This window comes from Erinaceus europaeus, chromosome 23, assembly GCF_950295315.1.
Source record: "Erinaceus europaeus chromosome 23, mEriEur2.1, whole genome shotgun sequence".
Lineage (NCBI taxonomy): Eukaryota > Metazoa > Chordata > Mammalia > Eulipotyphla > Erinaceidae > Erinaceus > Erinaceus europaeus.
The window spans coordinates 14,950,533-14,968,076 of NC_080184.1; the positions used below are offsets into that span (position 1 = coordinate 14,950,533).

At 59.2% G+C, this 17,544-nt stretch overlaps 1 protein-coding gene across 2 annotated transcripts; it reads right to left on the reverse strand.

The window, feature by feature from the left end:
* Positions 1-202: 202 nt before the first annotated feature.
* Positions 203-12,077, reverse strand: IL12RB1 (interleukin 12 receptor subunit beta 1). Of its 2 annotated transcripts, XM_060182321.1 has the most exons (15): positions 11,936-12,077; positions 10,777-11,017; positions 10,282-10,454; positions 8,941-9,080; positions 8,641-8,689; positions 8,161-8,277; positions 7,498-7,580; positions 6,092-6,308; positions 5,198-5,365; positions 4,824-4,961; positions 4,556-4,711; positions 2,814-2,966; positions 2,216-2,312; positions 2,027-2,108; positions 203-1,661 (listed from the first exon to the last, which is right to left on the reverse strand). In XM_060182321.1, the coding sequence occupies exons 1-15, from the start codon at positions 12,006-12,008 to the stop codon at positions 1,554-1,556; spliced, it is 1,995 nt and encodes a 664-aa protein (XP_060038304.1). In that variant the 5' UTR covers positions 12,009-12,077; the 3' UTR covers positions 203-1,553. The 2 variants fall into 2 exon arrangements, with proteins under 2 accessions (XP_060038304.1, XP_060038306.1); XM_060182323.1 differs by lacking the exon at positions 4,556-4,711.
* Between the last annotated feature and the right edge of the window lie 5,467 nt (positions 12,078-17,544).

The window sequence follows — 17,544 nt, forward strand, 5'->3', positions numbered from 1 at the left end:
ATTTACCTCCTTTTTATCAGATAGAGACAGAAACTGAGAGAGGGAGGGGGAGACAGAGAGGGACAGAGAGACCCCTGCAGCCCTGCTTTACCACTTGTGAAGCTTCCCCCCTGCAGATGGGGACCAGGGGGCTTGAACTGTAACGGGTGCGCCCAGACAGGTGCGCCTCCACCCAGCCCTCCCAGCCCCTTTCTGATGGTCTTTCCTCTAATAAAGTCACAGATCCCGATACAGGCCAGGGCCCCGGGCTCAGGGCTCGGGGCACACGGCACAGGCAGCCCTAAGTCGGGGCAAGTATCTACGTCTAAGTGAAGACGCTCGCTAGTCCCTGCGGTTTGATTTAGGACTGTTTCGCTCAGGAGTCTAGCAGGAAGGCCTTTCTGACTTTGTAATCAATATTAAATCACTAATGAACATGATGATGGTGATACAGGTAGACAGCAATATTGTTCTGCAAAAGACTCTCCTGCCTGAGGCCTCGAGGTCCCGGGTTCAATCCCCAGCACCACCAGCAGCCAGAGTTCAGCAGGGCTCGGGAGGGGAAACATTTTGTTTGTTTGTTTGTTTTGCCTCCAGGGTTATTGGTGGGGCTCAGTGCCTGCACTATAAATCCACTCCTGGAGGCCATTTTTCCCATTTTTGTTGCCCTTGTTGTTGTACTGATGGTTACTGTTGTCATTGCTGCTGTTGTTGTTGTTGGATAGGACAGAAGAGAAATTGCGAGAAGAGGAAGACTGACAGAGAGAGGGAGAGAAAGGTAGACAGACACCTGCATACCTGCTTCACCCCCTGAAGGTGGGGAGCTGGAGGCTTGAACCGGGATCCTTACGCCAGTCCTTGTGCTTTGTGCCATGTGCGTTTAACCCGATGCACTGCCCGGCCCCTGAAAAAAAAAAATCTTAAAATAAAACTTAAGTAAGGAATAAATGACTGGGCACTGGGAGGTGGTACACCTGGCTGAGCACACATGTCACCATGAGCAGGGACCCAGGTTCGAGCCCCCGGTCCCCACCTGCAGGGGGGAAGCTTCAGGAGTGGCGAGCCAGGGCTGCAGGTGTCTCTCTGTCTCTCTATCTCACCCTCCCCTCCCTCCATTTCTGGCTGTCTCTACCCATAAATAAAGATCATAAGATTTTTAAAAAGGAAAAAAAAATGAATGAACAAGGAAGTGCACCAAGTGTCCGGCTCCTCCCGTTTATTCCCCCTCAGCCTCAGGGTGGGGCCTTCCTTCTCCACAGCCCGGTCCTCAGAGTCTGAGCCAGTGCGGGCTGAGGGGAGACGGCACCCCCAGACCAGCCAGGCTCCCCGAATTCACAGGAGCCCCTGAAGTAAGGCACCCCAAAATCTCCACTGCCTCTGGGGACACTTTGTGTGTGTCCTCACCCGGGACTCCCCCCAGCCAGGGGTCCCCCAGCCCAGGGCTCTGCATTCCTCCCAGGAGGCTGGGGGACCCCAAAATTCCAGCCTCGGGGGGTGTCGCCGCCATGCTCCCCTCCCCAGAAGCCTTCTGTGAGTCAGAGGAGGGCACAGGGCCACCCTCAGGAGGCTCTGTGTCAGCCACTGCCTCCTGGCCCCAGGACCCAGGATGCATCCACCACCAGGGCCTCTTCTGGGGGTGCCTCTTCCTCCGGGCAGTCTTCTGGGCTGATCCACAGCCAGGCCTGGAGAGGGAGCAGGGCTGTGGGAACCCTATTTTTTTTTTTTTTGAGGAAACGGCCCTCCTTCTTCCACAAGGGGGACCGGGTGGGGGCCGACTAGTAAGTGAGCACCCTCTGGGTGGACCCTGAGTTTCATGGAGGCCTTGGACCTGCTGCTTTCACTTGGGGGGAGGCTGGCTCATGGAGGACGGGGGAGAAACACACTGGCAGCGCCTGGATCCAGCCCGACCTGAAGCTGCCTCCTACACGCCCACCTTTCCCTTGGATCCCTGGCTCAGCAGCTGGTTCTGAGGGGCCAGCAGCAGGTCTTGGGGACCCCACCACCAGGGGAGTGGGATTTGGGGCCCATGGCCAGGAAAGCGTCCTACCTGTTTGCTGTGACTGCTGGGGAAGTCGATGGCCGAGCTGGCCCAGGGTGTGGGCAGTGGCGGGCACAGGTGCCGGGCAGCCCTGGGGAGCGGTAGTCAGGCTGGCAGGGGGAGCAGAGCCGGGGACCCCGCTTCCCACCCAGTCTGCCCCTGCGGAGCCTCCATGGTCTGGGAAGCGGTGAGAGGTACCTGCTCAGGCCCAGTGAGCCCAGCACACCCAGAAGCAGGACACCCAGGAAGCTCCCCAGTGAGACCAGGGCGATGGAGGACACGGGCAGCTGGGCTCCTGGGGGCAGAGAGTGAGTTGGAATAATATGTCTCTGCTCAGAGAGGCAGATGCACCGCGGTGCATGCTGGGAATATCCCTCTCCCACTCAGGGATGCTGAGGCCCCGCGGTGCATGATGGGAATATCCCTGCACTTAGGGATGCTGAGGCCCCGCGGTACATGATGGGAATATCCCTGCACTTAGGGATGCTGAGGCCCCGTGGTGCATGCTGGGAATATCCCTGCACTTAGGGATGCTGAGGTTCCACGGTGCATGCTGGGAATATCCCTGCACTTAGGGAGGCTGAGGCCCCACAGTGCATGATGGGAATATCCCTGCACTTAGGGATGCTGAGGCCCCATGGTGCATGATGGGAATATCCCTCCCCACTCAGGGATGCTGAGGCCCCGCGGTGCATGCTGGGAATATCCCTCCCCCACTCAGGGATGCTGAGGCCCCGCGGTGCATGCTGGGAATATCCCTCCCCACTCAGGGATGCTGGGGTCCCACAATACTTACTGGGAATACCCCTCTCACGGGTGCTGAAGCGCTGGGGCTGGCTCCAGATGCCTGTCCTCCATGCCGTATCCGCCCGCACTTGCACGGTGTAGGCTGTGCCCGCCTGCAGCCCATAGAGTGGGACGTGGGTCTCTGTGGGCGCCACCAGCTGCTCTGTGGAGCAGGGAGGCCATGAAGGTCGGGCTGGCCCTTGCGTTGGGGACTCTCCCCTGAGCCCTCCCTGAACACACCCTCACCACTGGCCTCTACTTTCCAGGGAGAGCTATTTGGTAAAGAACTGTTTTTTCTGGGGGGTTAGGCATTGGCGCACTCAGTTAAGTGCACAGATCACCAAGTGCAAGGACCTGGGTTTGAATCCCAGCTCCCCACCTTCAAGGGGGACACTTCATGAGCAGTGAAGCAGGTTTGCAGTCCTCTCTCTCTTTCTCTCTCCCTCTCTCTGTCATCCATCCCTTCTCAAAATCTATCTGTCATATTGAATTAAAAATAAAATTGGTGGGAGTCCGGCGGTAGCACAGTGGGTTAAGCGCACGGGGTGCAAAGCACAAGGACCAGCATAAGGATCCCGGTTCGAGCCCCCGGCTCCCCACCTGCAGGGGAGTCGCTTCCCAGGCGGTGAAGCAGGTCTGCAGGTGTCTGTCTCTCCCCCTCTCTGTCTTCCCCTCCTCTCTCCTTTTCTCTCTGTCCTATCCAACAACGACGACATCAATAACAGCAATAACTACAACAATAAAAAACAAGGGCAACAAAAATGAATAAATAATTGTTTTAATTTAATTTAATTTTATTTATTTTCCCTTTTGTTGCCCTCGTTGTCTTCTTATTCTTGTTGTAGGTATTGTTGTTGTTATTGATGTCGTCATTGTTGGACGACACTGTACCATCTCCCAGACCACATAAATAAGTATTTTAAAAAATAAAATAAAATAAAGTAAAATGGGTGACCAGGAGCAGTGGACTCACTTTGCCAGCACAGGTCACAGCAATAACCCTGGTGGCAATGGAAAAAAAAAGAAAAATTATTTTTCTAATGTTAAAAAGCATTTTCATTAAGCGCCACATGGTGCAAAGCGCAAGGACCAGCATGAGGATCCCAGTTTGAGCCCCCAGCTCCCCACCTGCAGGGGGTTCGCTTCACAGGCAGTGAAGCAGGTCTGCAGGTGCCTGTCTTTCTCTCCCCTTCTCTGTCTTCCCCTCCTCTCTCGGCTTATTTCCAGGAGAGGCATCATGGCACAGCTCACTGTCCATCGGGCTCCCTGGGCTGTCCATGGTGCCCCCATGTGGTGCCAGGGCTGGGCCCCAAGGAGTCTGCCCTCTGAGCTAGGCAGCCCAAGATTAAGTCACTGATTCTAACAGAGGAAAGAGTGAGAGAGAGAGAGAGAGAGAGAGAGCAGCTGTGGTATATATAGTGCTGGGAACCAAATTCAGGATGTCCTATACATCCTGTGTTCTATCCACTGCACAACCTCACAGGCAAAAGAAAAAAAAATTTTGGCAAATTACAGTTTAGATTTTCATGATAGTAACAGACCTGGGCACCACCCTCCTATTCTTTACCATGATCCCTCTTGATTGCCTTTTTCATCTGTATCTGAAGCGAGGGATCGAACCCAGGGCCCTGTGGTCAGAGACATTGCCAGCATACACTGGGGATGCTGAGGCCCTGCGGTGCATGCTGGGAATATCCTCCACTCAGGGCCCACGGAGGCCAGTCTGTGCGGAAGGCCACAAGCCCCACCTACCTGCCACCTGGCCACCATCCTCGCCCCAGTAGCGCAGGACGTACCCCGCCAGGACCCTGGGGCAGGCACTGAGCGGGGAGGGCTCCCAGTGCACCCACGCAGAGTCAGAGCTGATGTTTCCCACCGTCCGGAGCTGGGGGGTCCCGGCGGCCGAGGCTGGAGAACACCCCAGAGCATGGCGCCAGCCTTCCCAGGGGGCGGGACCCCCACCCCACCCCGCCTCCCCGGGCCGCCTGGGACACCTCCTGTGGTTCTGGGGGGCACTCACCATTGCCCCCGAAGTGGTGTGTGAAGAAGACGGTGGACCAGGAGGTGAGCTTCCTGGGGCGCTTGGAGGCCAGGAGGCTGACTCCGTAGCAGGCTTCCTGCCCCGGGGCCACGGCCGCCAGGACCCGGCTGTGGTTTGCTGCCGGAGGAGGTGGCGGGTGAACAGGCCTCCGGCAAACACCCCCCAATGTGGGGAAGCTCATTAGAGCAACACCGGAGAGGCCCAGGCCGGAGGGTGCGAGCAGTGTTTCCCTAACACCTTTGAGGTGCGGCCTCGCACAGCCTGGGTGCCCTCCAGGCTGCTGAGGCCCGGCCCCACCACCCGGGATGCTGAGACGCCCACCACGGGGCTGCAGGGAGGAGGGGGCCCAGTACCCCAGTCGGCAGGTTCCCAGTTCTTGGCTTGAGTCACCGTGCAGGAGACCGGCTCCCCGTCCTGCGCCCACAGCCGCCACTCCATGCAGTAGGTGACTCCCTGCTCCAGGCCCGGCCAGCGCCCCAGGACCCCATTGGCTCCCACGCTGGAGTCCTGCACCCCTGCTCCTGCGAGGGGACACGGTGGCGAGGCTGCACCCTCCCCTCTACCTCCCGGATTCACGCAGGGCTCTGATACGAAACTATCAACCTCGGACAGAGGGAGAGAGCGAGAGAAACGGAGCGTTCACAGGGCCGCCCCTGGTGCCTCGGCACTGCCCAGGTGGTGCCCGGCTCCCGCCAGGAGCACGGCCAGACAGGGCTCCACCTTGCAGTCTCTCTGGGTGTCTCCGCCACGAAGGTGTAAAGTGCCCAAACCTGTAGACCCTGCCTGACTCTCACGCTCTGACTGCGGCCAGGTCCCAATAAAACTATTGCCGGGTCGGGCGGTAGCGCAGTGGGTTAAGCGCACGTGGCGCAAAGCACAAGGACCGGCGTGAGGATCCCGGTTCCAGCCCCCGGCTCCCCACCTGCAGGGGGGGGGTCACTTCCCAGGCGGTGGAGCAGGTCTGCAGGTGTCTGTCTTTCTCTCCCCCTCTCTGTCTGCCCCTCCTCTCTCCCTTTCTCTCTGTCCTATCCAACAACGACTACAGCAATAACAACAACAACAATAACTACAATAATAAAACAAGGGCAAGAAAAAGGGAATGAATAAATAAATAATTTTTTAAACTCTATTGCCAACAGCAATGGCTCCCGGGCAGATGGGGGCTGGTGGGGGGCTAGCTAGAGGGTCTCCCAAGTCTCCCGCCCCTGGGCCCTGCACCCACCCCAAGCCCCTAGCCCCAGGCTCACCTCTGGGGGGGACAGCGACAATGGACGTGCTCTGGTTGTGGGTGTCCGGGTCCCTGACGACTGTCAGGTCATAGGCGGCCCCGGAGAGCAGCAGGTGCAGGGCCTGCCCGGGGGCCAGGAGCCAAGGGGCGGCCTGCGTGGGGCCGCAGCAGGAGCGCATGCGCAGGGCCACGCGGTAGTCTAGGGGCGGCGGGCACAGCTCGCCCAGCTGCGGGGGCTGTGGGGTGAGACAGAGAGGGCTGACACGGCCCCGACCGGGTGCTCAGGGGCAGAAAGGAGGGTCACGGGGCCTGGCTGAGTGCACCAGCCAGCATGCACAGGACCCCTGCCCTGCACCCCGGGACCCCGGCCCTGCACCCCGGGACCCCGGCCCTGCACCCCTGGACCCCAGCCCTGCACCCCTGGACCCCAGCCCTGCACCCCTGGACCCCAGCCCTGCACCGCGGGACCCCAGCCCTGCACCCCTGGACCCCAGCCCTGCACCCGTGGACCCCAGCCCTGCACCCCGGGACCCCGGCCCTACACCCCTGGACCCCAGCCCTGCACCCCTGGGCCCCAGCCCTGCACCCCTGGGCCCCAGTCCTGCACCGCGGGACCCCAGCCCTGCACCCCTGGACCCCAGCCCTGCATCCCTGGGCCCCAGCCCTACACCGCGGGACCCCAGCCCTGCACCGCTGGACGCCAGCCCTGCAACCCAGGACCCCGGCCCTGCACCCCTGGACCCCAAAACTGGACCCCGGGACCCCGGCCCTGCACCCCTGGACCCCAGCCCTGCACCCCTGGACCCCAGCCCTGCACCCCGGGACCCCGGCCCTACACCCCTGGACTCCAGCCCTGCACCCCGGGACCCCAGCCCTGCACTCTGCAACCCCCGGCCCTGCACCCTGTGACCCCAGCCCTGCACCCCTGGACCCCAGCCCTGCACCCCTGGGCCCCAGCCCTGCACCGCGGGACCCCAGCCCTGCACCCCAGGACCCCGGCCCTGCACCCCTGGACCCCAGCCCTGGACCCCGGGACCCCAGCCCTGCACCCCTGGACTCCAGCCCTGCACCCCGGGACCCCGGCCCTGCACTCTGCAACCCCCGGCCCTGCACCCTGTGACCCCAGCCCTGCACCCCAGGAACCCGGCCCTGCACACTGCAACCCAGGCAATGGACCCTGGGACCCCCAGTCCTGCACTCTGCAACTCCCAACCCTGGACCCGGATATGAGGCCTGCACTCCAGGACCCCTGGCCATGCACCCCAGATTCATAGCCATGCACCCCAGAACCCTCAGCCATGAACCCTGGAAGCCCCTACCCTGCACCCCAGATCCACAGCCATGCACCCAGGGACCCTGCCCCTGCACCCTGGGACCCCCAGCCATGAACCACTGAACCCCTGGCCCTGTGCCTGGGACCCCTACCTGTCTGAGCAGGGTCAGCCGCCGCCGCCCACCGGAGCCCATTGGGGTCAGCGAGACGTCCACCGGGGGCTCCGTGGTATTCTCTGCAGCAAGGGGGGGGGGGCGTCAGGAGAGGAACGCAGGGCCTCCACCAGGCCACAGAGAGGTCTGCCTGCTGCGGCCCCACCTGGCTGGGCTGCAGGGTCCCTGCTTCACCTCTGGTTCCCGGCTGCCCCCCTGCAGGACCCACGGCCCCCTGACCTCAGGTCCTGCCAGGTGCCCCCGGTTCAGGATCCCGACACTCTAGGCCGCTCAGAACGACAGGCCCCCAGGTCCCCCAGACACACAGAACCCCCAGGGCCTAAGGAACCACTAGACAGCCAGGATCCCAGGACCCCAGCCCCTAAAGCACATTCGTCCCCCGGGCCCCCCAGACACCAGGTGCCCAAGGACCACAGAACCCCAGACCACCCAGGCGCCAGCCCCATAAGCCCTCCCCAGACCTCCAGGGGACCCAGACAGGCAGACCCCTTACACCCCCAGGCCCCACAGACCCTCAGGACCTCCAGATACCCCAGGGGCCTCAGACCCCCCCAGACCCCAAGCCCCCAAGCCCCTCGGGCCCCCAGACCTACCAGACGCCCAGAACCCCCGGCCCCGGCCCCCAGCCCCGGCCCTGCTCACTTTGCGGGACGCACACAGAATGGCCCCAATTGCTCCATGGGCCTCTGGGGCCCCGGCGCCGCCTCCGTATCTGCAGCTCCTGCGCCTGGGCGGCCGCCAGGGGGAGCAGGCACAGCTCTGGGGGCACATGGGGGTGTCAGCAGTAACCCTGGACCCCAGCCCTGCCACCACAGCACTGGAGGAAGCTCAGGGCTGGAGCCTCTGTCTCCCTCTCTCCCAGTCTCTCTCCATCTCTCTCCCATTAAAAGTTCAGGGCTGGGGAAGCATCATAATGGTTCTCCAAAAGACCCTTCTGCTTGAGGCTCTGAGGTCCCGGGTTCAGTCCCCAGCACCACCATCAGCCAGAGCTCAGCAGGGCTCTGGACTGTCTCTGTCTCTCTGTCTTTCTCTCACTCCTTAGAGCGAGCAGATCAGGGAATGAGAGGGCAGCTCCAGACCTTGCTGACAGACCCACCCCCGTGGGGAAGCACTGGGACTTACCCCTCCGGCGGCCCCGGGGGCCAGTGTCCTGCTGACGCTCACAGTCCCCCTGCAATGACAACACCACACCCGGTCACTCCCCGGGGACAGACGGGGGTGGTGGTGGTGCAGAACAAGGCAGGATGAGAGGAGAGACCCACAGCCCCACCTCAGTGTGTAGGAGCTTCCCCAGGCGTTACCACAGTGCTGCCATGTGGCGCCAGGGCTCATAGTTATAACGTGGGCCTGGGAGGTGGGTGACTGGAGGCGGGAGTCACGGAGGGGGTGAGACCCCAGAGTCCACACAGGCTGAGGACTCACCAGCTCCCAGGAGCCGCCATTCACTCGGACCCTGGCCTGCGGCTCTGCGTCCTCCTGGCGGTCGGGGGGCTCCCAGGATGCCAGCAGCCGCTCCCCATGCCGGGCCACCTCCACCGCTCCCAGCGGAGGGTCATACTTCACTGCGGGCAGAGGGGGGTCTAAAACCTTCCAGAGACTCTCCCAGGCCCGACGGGGAAGGCACAGGGGTCTGCAGACAGACCCTCCTGCCTGAGGCTCTGAAGCCCCGAATCCAAGCCCCAACACCACCATCAGCCAGAGCTGAGCAGGGCTCTGGGGAAATCATTAATTCATTAATTCAATTTCATTAAAAGTGTCTCAGGCCTGGGGGGCACATCAAGTTATTACCACACGCAAAGACCCAGGTTCAAGACCCTGGTACACAACCTCTCATTTCACCCTCTCAGTTTCTCTGTATCTCTTTTATTTTTATTTATTCATTATTGGGTAGAGACAGAAATTGAAAGGAGGGGGAGATAGAGAGACAGAGAGACACCTGCAGACCTGCTTCAACTCTCGTGAAGCTTTCCCCCTGCAGGTGGGGACTGGGGACTCGAACCCGGGTCCTAGCACACTGTAATGTGTGCACTCAGCCAGGTGCGCCACTGCCTGGCCCCCAATCACTGTGTCTACACCCTGATCTGTGAGCGGTTTCCACTGGAGGGATGAGGACACAGAACTCTGGGGGTGGAGAAGGGTGGGACTGTCCCCTGGATCTTATCATAAATATTATGAGATCCAATATTAACTCTTTCTAAAAAAATTTTTAATATTTATTTATTTTCCCTTTTGTTGCCCTTGTTGTTTTTATTGATGCCATCATTGTTGGCTAGGACAGAGAGAAATGGAGAGAGGAGGGGAAGACAGAGAGGGGGAGAGAAAGACAGACACCTGCAGACCTGCTTCACCGCCTGGGAAGCGACTCCCCTGCCGGTGGGGAGCCGGGGGCTCGAACCGGGATCCTGACGCTGGTCCTTGAGTTTCGTGCCACGTGCACTTAACCCGCTGCACTACCACTCAACCCTCCCCCCCCCATATTAACTCTTAAAGCCAAAATTAAATCACTAAATATTAAGTTGTTTTTTTTAAAAAAAAAGAGGTGGCAACTTGCTGACCAGCACTGCTTACACTGAGGGGTCGATGGGTGCACCCTGGTCACCCCAAGATGCCAGCAGCCCTGGGCTGGGACCTCAGGGTCCCCTGATGTGGGTGGGGGGACAAGGGAGGTGACAGGCCCCCAGGGGAGTGTGGAGTCTCCCTCCCCACAGAAGCCGGGGTTTTGGGGGCACTAGGTGTCAGGACACATGAGTCCGGGGGGCTCACCCCAGTTGTTGAGGGTCAGGGTGACCGGGGGGGACCTCAGGGCGAGGCCGGGCCCCCGGGTGTCCACCCACACGGTGACGGGCCGCAGGACACTCACGCCGTCCTGGTCTGAGAACGGCCGGCTGGTGGTGTTGACCGCGGGGAAGTGACAGCAGTGCCCTGACTCATTCATGCTGGGGACAGGGGAGCAGCCTCAGGCCTGGTGGGACCTCCCTGCCCAGGATGTCTGCTGTCCCCCCTGCCCTGGGGCTTCTGGGGAGACGGGTCTGGGGCTCAGGGGGTCTGGACAGGATCCTGTGGTCACAAGGGGGAAGGATGGTGGGGTGGAGGGGGCTTGGGGGGCCCCATGGTCTCAGGGGTGAGAGTGGTGGGGTGGAGGGGTGGCTCAGTGGGTAAGGAACACGCTTCACCATGTGCGAAGCCCTGGGATTGAGCCCCACGGCACGTGGGAGGTGCCGGGGCACCAGGGCAAGAGGGCCAAGGTGGGGTGCTCACCAGACCCGCAGGAAGTGGAGGACCCCGGCCACGGCCCCCTGAAACTCCCAGGAGCACTCATAGCCGACGCTGAGCACCCGGTAGCAGTCCGGGGCGCTGGGGCCCCCAGGTCCTGCGGAGTCGGGGGTAGGCGGGGTCCCCGTCACAGCCGCCCAGGACATGCGGGGGGCTCCCGGACCTGGGCCGGTCTCCCCAGGGAGCAGGTCTTGGAAGCAGCACCCGATGGAGTCACAGGAGCTCCCTGCAGAGACAGACAGCATCACACAGCTCAGAGTGGGCACAGGACACCTACTGCCCACCAGGCTCCCCCATCACCCACCACCCACCGTGCATCCGCTATCCACAGGCCATTATCATGTACCCTCCTTCCACCATCCACCGCCATCATCCATTCATACATCCTCCATCCTCCATCCATCCTTCATCCATACATCCATCATCCATCCATCCTCCATCCACCATCCTCCATCCACCATCCTCCATCCATCCATCCTCCATCCACCATCCTCCATCCTCCATCCTCCATCCATCATCCATCCACCATCCACCATCCTCCATCCATCCATCCACCATCCTCCATCCTCCATCCACCATCCTCCATCCACCATCATCCATCCATACACCATCCCCCACCCACCATCCATCCACCATCCTCCATCCTCCATCCTCCATCCATCATCCATCCACCATCCACCATCCTCCATCCATCCATCCTCCATCCACCATCCACCATCCACCATCCACCATCCTCCATCCACCATCCATCCACCATCATCCATTCCCCATCCACCATCCACCATCCGTCCTCCACCCTCCATCAAGCACCCTCCCGGCACCTCTCCACAGTCATCAGGGTCCCCTGCCCCTTTCTCAGTCTCTGGCTTCCAGCTGGCTGCCCCTCCCACCCGAGACCCACCTGAATGCTCGTTCCTGGTCCCTCCTGCACCCCCATGGCCCCCAGCCCCTCACCAACCCCCAAGCTTTGGAGAGAGAGCCAGAGGGCAGAGCTGGGGCCGCTCACACCTGCTGCTCAGACGGGGAGAGGGTGTCCCACAGACCGCGTCCTCCGCGGGGTCCCCGCTCGCCGTGAAACAGAGCCAGCCTGTTGGGGGGGGGTCACAACCGGGCGGCGGGGACCCCCAACCACCTGGGGACTCACCAGTCAGCCTGGGAAGCAGGTGGAAGAAGAGGAGGAGGAGGAGGGGGGCCCACCTGGCCCCCAGCCCCACCATGCTGGCTTCCCGCCACTGTCCTGCCCTCTGGGACAGAGAAAGAGAGAAAAGACTTGAAAAGCCAGGTGCCCCAGACTCAAAGTGAAAGAGAAAGCCAGGAAGTCAGCTCAGCGGAGGTGGCCTCATTCCAGATGCAAGCCACCCAACCCCCAGCACAAAAAAAAAAAAAAACAGGGGCTGGGCTCTGTGGCCTCCTGGGGCACCTGGCCTGGCCCATGTTTGTTTGTTTGTTTAGTTTGTTTATTTATTTATTTTTAAATATTTATTTCCTTTTGTTGCCCTTGTTTGATTGTTGTAGTTATTATTGTTATTGTTGTTGTCATTGTTGTTGGATAGGACAGAGAGAAATGGAGAGAGGAGGGGAAGACAGAGAGGGGGAGAGAAAGACAGACACCTGCAGACCTGCTTCACCGCCTGGGAATCGACACCCCTGCCGGTGGGGAGCCAAGATTTATTTATTTTTAAAACAGAGCTCTGTTCAGCGCTGGCTTATGGTGGTGCGGGGGGATTGAACCTGGGACTCTGGAGCCTCAGGCATGAGAGTCTGTTTGCATAACTATTAAGCTATCTACCCTCTGCCTCCATGTTTATTTATTATTTATCGGGGCCAGCAGGGAGCTGAGCCCGTCCAGCACCACATTAACGGGCACAAGGACCCGGGTGCAAACCCCACCACCACATAGGAGCCCTGTGAGCGTGGGGAGTTTCACAGGCAGTGGAGTCCTGCTGTGGGGTCTCTCTGGGGGAGAAAAAAACAGTCTCCAGGAGAAGTGGAATCAGGGAGACAGAAATTGGGGAGACAGCACAGGCTTCTGCAAACAGACTCTCCTGCCTGAGACTCTGAGGCCCCGAGTTCAATCCCCAGTACCACCATCAGCAGAAGCTGAGCAGGACTTTGGATAAAGAAAATAATAATAATGATAATGAGCAGGGCTTTGGATAAAATAAATAATAATAATGCAGGGAGACAGCACAGGGGTTCTGCAAACAGACTCTTCTGCCTGAGACTCTGAGGCCCTGGGTTCAATCCCCAGCACCACCATTTGGTGCTCTGGAAAGAGAGGAAAAAAGAAAAATCTAGGTATATCAATATGTTTTTGTTCACACAGCAATCAAACCCGGGTCCTCTGGGGCGTCTCCACAGCTGCAGACTCAGTGCCGTCTGGCCGCTGGGTTTAGGGGTCTCCCTCCATGGGGCGCTGGGCTGAGGACACCCCTAGGCCCTGCAGGACAGAGGCTCAGGGGAGTCTCCGGCGACAGCCCCTTTTGGGGGTTCAGAAAGGTGCCTGGCGCTGGGCTTTGGGGGTGAGGAAGGTGGTCATTTTGGGGGCAGCGGCAGAGACCTCATCGTCTCTCCCCGGGGTCAGGAGGCTCGTGGACACCGAAATAAATGAACCTCCATTAAAACCCACTGACGAGGGAGTCCAGTCCCCCCAGGACACCCCCGGGGTGGAGGCCTCTCCTCACACGGGACACCTGCGTGTTAGCTGTCAGGCCTAGGTAATGACTAAAGGCACGGCCCCTTGGAACAGACCTAAAATAAACTCCTGACTTCTTCCCACCTGAAGACCTCTAGTTTCATCTGCTCTATTCTTACTGTTAGGTTCCTGATTATTAGACAACTTAATTAGACCTATCTTTTAAAAAATTTATTTATTTATTCCCTTTTGTTGCCCTTGTTGTTGTTTTATTGTTGTTGTAGTTATTATTGTTGTTGTTATTGATGTTGTTGTTGTTGGACAGGACAGAGAGACATGGAGAGAGGAGGGGAAGACAGAGAGGGGGAGAGAAAGACAGACACCTGCAGACCTGCTTCACCGCCTGGGAAGCGACTCCCCTGCAGGTGGGGAGCCGGGGGATCCTTGCAATCGATCTAAGGATCGAACCGGGATCCTTAGCCGCTGGTCCTTGCAATTTGCGCCACGTGCGCTTAACCCGCTGCGCTACCGCCCGACTCCCTAGACATATCTTAATGCTTTTCCGCCACCAAGTTGCAGATGCTGCCATGAAGCCACCCTGACCTCCCTGGGCCGACGCCCTCACCCAGGTGTCCTGGAGCCTCCCCTCCCCAGAGCCCTGCCCCACTAGGGACAGACAGACACTGGCTGGGGGTGTGGGTCCACCTGCCAACACCCATGTCCAGCGGAGAAGCCATGACAGAAGCCACAACTCCCACCTTCTGCTCCCCATAAAGAATTTGGGTCCAGGCTCCCAGAGGGATAAAGAACAGGGAAGCTTCCAATGGAGGGGAGGGGACAGGGAATCTGGTGGTGGGAGCTGTGTGGGATTGTGCCCGTGTGAACTTGTTAATCATTATTAAACCACTAATACAAAGAGGAAAGAAAGAAAGGAAGGGGAAGGGAAGGGAAGGGTTTGTTCGGGCTGGGTGGTGGCCCACTTGGTTGACTGAGTGCACCTGTTACAATGCGCAAGGCCCCGGGTTCAAGCCCCTGGTCCCCACCTGCAGGGGGGAAGCTTCTCAAGCGGTGAAGCAGGGCTGAAGCAGGGGTCTCTCTGTCTCTCTCCCTTTCTGTCTCCCTCTCTCAATTTCTCTCTGTCTCTATCCAATAATACATAAAGATTAAAAGCAGAAAAAAGGAAAGGAAAACATAGATATAAAACAAGGGCTCGCTAAGGTTGGGGGTTCCCTGAAAGGGCGCAGAGGCGGTCCCCCCCCCCGCAGGGAAACTGGTGTGGGGAGCCCCACCCGGAGCCGTCCCCGGGGCCAGCTGGTGATGAGGTCGGCGCCAGGGAACAAAGGGACAGTGTCCGCGCTGCCCCGTGACCCCTCACAGCCGCCTCAGGCGGTGACAGGGTGCGGCACTGGCCCGGACGTGAGGGGGGCTGCGGGGACCCCACACGTGGGAGCCGGGGAGAGGCGGAGACGGAGACGGAGACTGAAAGAAGGGCCTCAAGAGAAAAGGGAGGAGCAAAGGCAGGGCGGGACCCTGAGAAGACACCCCAACACGGGGTCTTACGGGGGCTCTGCTGAGCCAGGGCTGCACCCCGCCTCCCTTCCCTGGCCTCCCGTGGAAAGTGGGGTTTGTGCTGCGGACAGAGAAGGGGTCTCTGCACCAATGTGGGGGACTCTCCAGGGAGCTCCCAAGATGAGTCCACAACCCTGGGGCTGCCTGGGGAGGGGCCCCGGGTGTGTGTGGGGGTCTCCGCGTCTGCTTGCCCCCTCCCCGAGGAGGCCGGGCGCCCTGGGCCCCCTACTTCTGCTGGCCTGCCCCACTTTCACAAGCCCACAGCGAGGCAGGAAGGAAGGGGTGAAGAGGCCCCGGAAACGGTGACGCAGAGCTGCCACTGGGCTCCCCACCCCCTCCACGTCAGCTTCTTCCTGGGACACAGAGGTGCTGAGTGCTGGGTGCTACCCCACCCACTCATGGGCTCCAGAGACACCTCACCCACGGGACACACAGACACCTCACCCACGGGACACACAGACGCCTCACCCACGGGACACACAGACGCCTCACCCACGGGACACAGAGACACCTCACCCACGGGACACAGAGACGCCTCACCCACGGGACACAGAGACACCTCACCCACGGGACACACAGACACCTCACCCACAGGACACAGAGACGCCTCACCCACGGGACACACAGACACCTCACCCACAGGACACAGAGACGCCTCACCCACGGGACACACAGACACCTCACCCACAGGACACACAGACACCTCACCCACGGGACACAGAGACACCTCACCCACGGGACACACAGACACCTCACCCACAGGACACAGAGACACCTCACCCACAGGCCACAGAGACGCCTCACCCACAGGGACAGGGGGGAATCAAAAGGGGGTATAGGGGGCCTCTCTGTTCTCAGCAAGTTCACTGCAAGGAGACTCATTCCTGAGATGAGAGAGAGAGGAAGGAGAGAGAGTCGGAGAGAGAGAGAAGAGAGAGGGAGAGGGGGGGAGGGAGAGAGAGAGACCCCCCCACATGGCTCAGGCTCTTCCTGCCCCCGGGGCTCAGGGGACCCTGTGGGCTCCTCCCCTGCGAAGCTGGGGACCCACAGGTCTGGAGAGGAGCCCTTGTTGCCGATAACGTTTTATCAACACAGGGAGGGAGGGACAGGAGGCTGGGCCAGACCAGGGAAGAGTCTTCCCAATGTGGTTCCTTGGTTACCCTGGAGAAAGCTCAGCGGGCAGAGTGCAGGACCCACATGCTGGAGATTCGAACCATGTTGTAAGACATGAATAAAAGGGAGTCGGGCGGTAGCGCAGCGGGTTAAGCGCAGGTGGCGCAAAGCGCAAGGACCGGCATAATGGTCTCGGTTCAAGCCCCCCGCTCCCCACCTGCAGGGGAGTCGCTTCACAAGCAGTGAAGCAGGTCTGCAGGTGTCTGTCTTTCTCTCTCCCTGTCTCCCCCTCCTCTCTCCATTTCTCTCTGTCCTATCCAACAACGAAGGCATCAATAACAACAACAATAATGACTACAACAATAAAACAACTAGGGCAAAAACAAAGGGAAAATAAATAAATAAATAAATAAATAAATAAATTTTTTTTAAAAAAGACATTAATAAAAGAAATCTTAGGGGGAGAAAGGGAGGAAATGAGGGAGGGAGGGAGGGAGGGAGGGCAGTTCTAAGACATGGTGCTATGGACAAGGTATTGGACACTCAGGCATCAAGTCCTGCGTTTAGCAGATATGCCAGGAGTAATGCTCTGGCCTCTCTCTCTCTCTCTCTCTCTCTCTCTAATTAAATAAAAAAATATAGGTGAGAGAGCCAGGAGAGAGTTCAGCTGGTTGAGTGCACACATTACCATCAGCAAGGACCTGGGTTCAAGCCCCTGGTCCCCACCTGCAGGGGGGAAGCTTCATGAGCAGTGGAGCAGGGCTGCAGGGGTCTCTCTGTCTCTCTCCCTCTCTAGCTCCTCCTTCCCTCTCAATTTCTCTCTGTCTTTATCTAATTAAAAAAATAGAAAGAGAAGAAAAAGGGGAAATGACTACAGGAAGCAGTGGATGTGTCGTGCCGGCACCAATGCTGGAGGCCAAAGAAGCAAATCAATCCATCTTTAGCCATTAAAAATGGGCAGTGGCGGTCCGGGAGGTGGCGCAGTGATAAAGCTTTGGACTCTCAAGCCTGAGGTCCCGAGTTCGATCCCTGGCAGCACAGGTGCCAGAGTGATGTCTGGTTCTTTCTCTCTTCTCCTGTCTTTCTCATAAATACATAAAATATTTAAAAAAAAAAAAATAAAAGGGCAGTGGTTGTGGTAGGGCAGGGCTGAGGCCTGCTCTGGTCAACCACGAGTGAAATCAATATTTATTATTATTATTATTAATCTGACTAGAGCCCTGCTCGATTCTGGCTGACGATGGTGCAGGGGGATTGAACCCGGGACCCCAGAGCTTCAGGAGGAAGAGTCTGCAAAACCGCTGTGCTGTCTCCCTGAACCTATTTTAATGGAATTGAATTGACTGTATTAATTTAGTTAGAAAAGCCCTGCTGAGCTCTGGCTGGTGGGGAGCTGGGAATCGAACCCGGGACCCCAGAACTTAGGCAGAAGACGC

Coding starts and splice junctions, on each gene's coding strand:
- IL12RB1 (XM_060182321.1), bottom strand. CDS start 12,008: ATGGTGGGGCTGGGGGCCAGGTGGGCCCCCCTCCTCCTCCTCCTCTTC. Junction 8,278..8,640: donor CCCCCGGGGCCGCCGGAGGG/GTAAGTCCCAGT, acceptor ATGTGCCCCCAG/AGCTGTGCCTGCTCCCCCTG. Junction 4,712..4,823: donor ACACCACTTCGGGGGCAATG/GTGAGTGCCCCC, acceptor GGTGTTCTCCAG/CCTCGGCCGCCGGGACCCCC.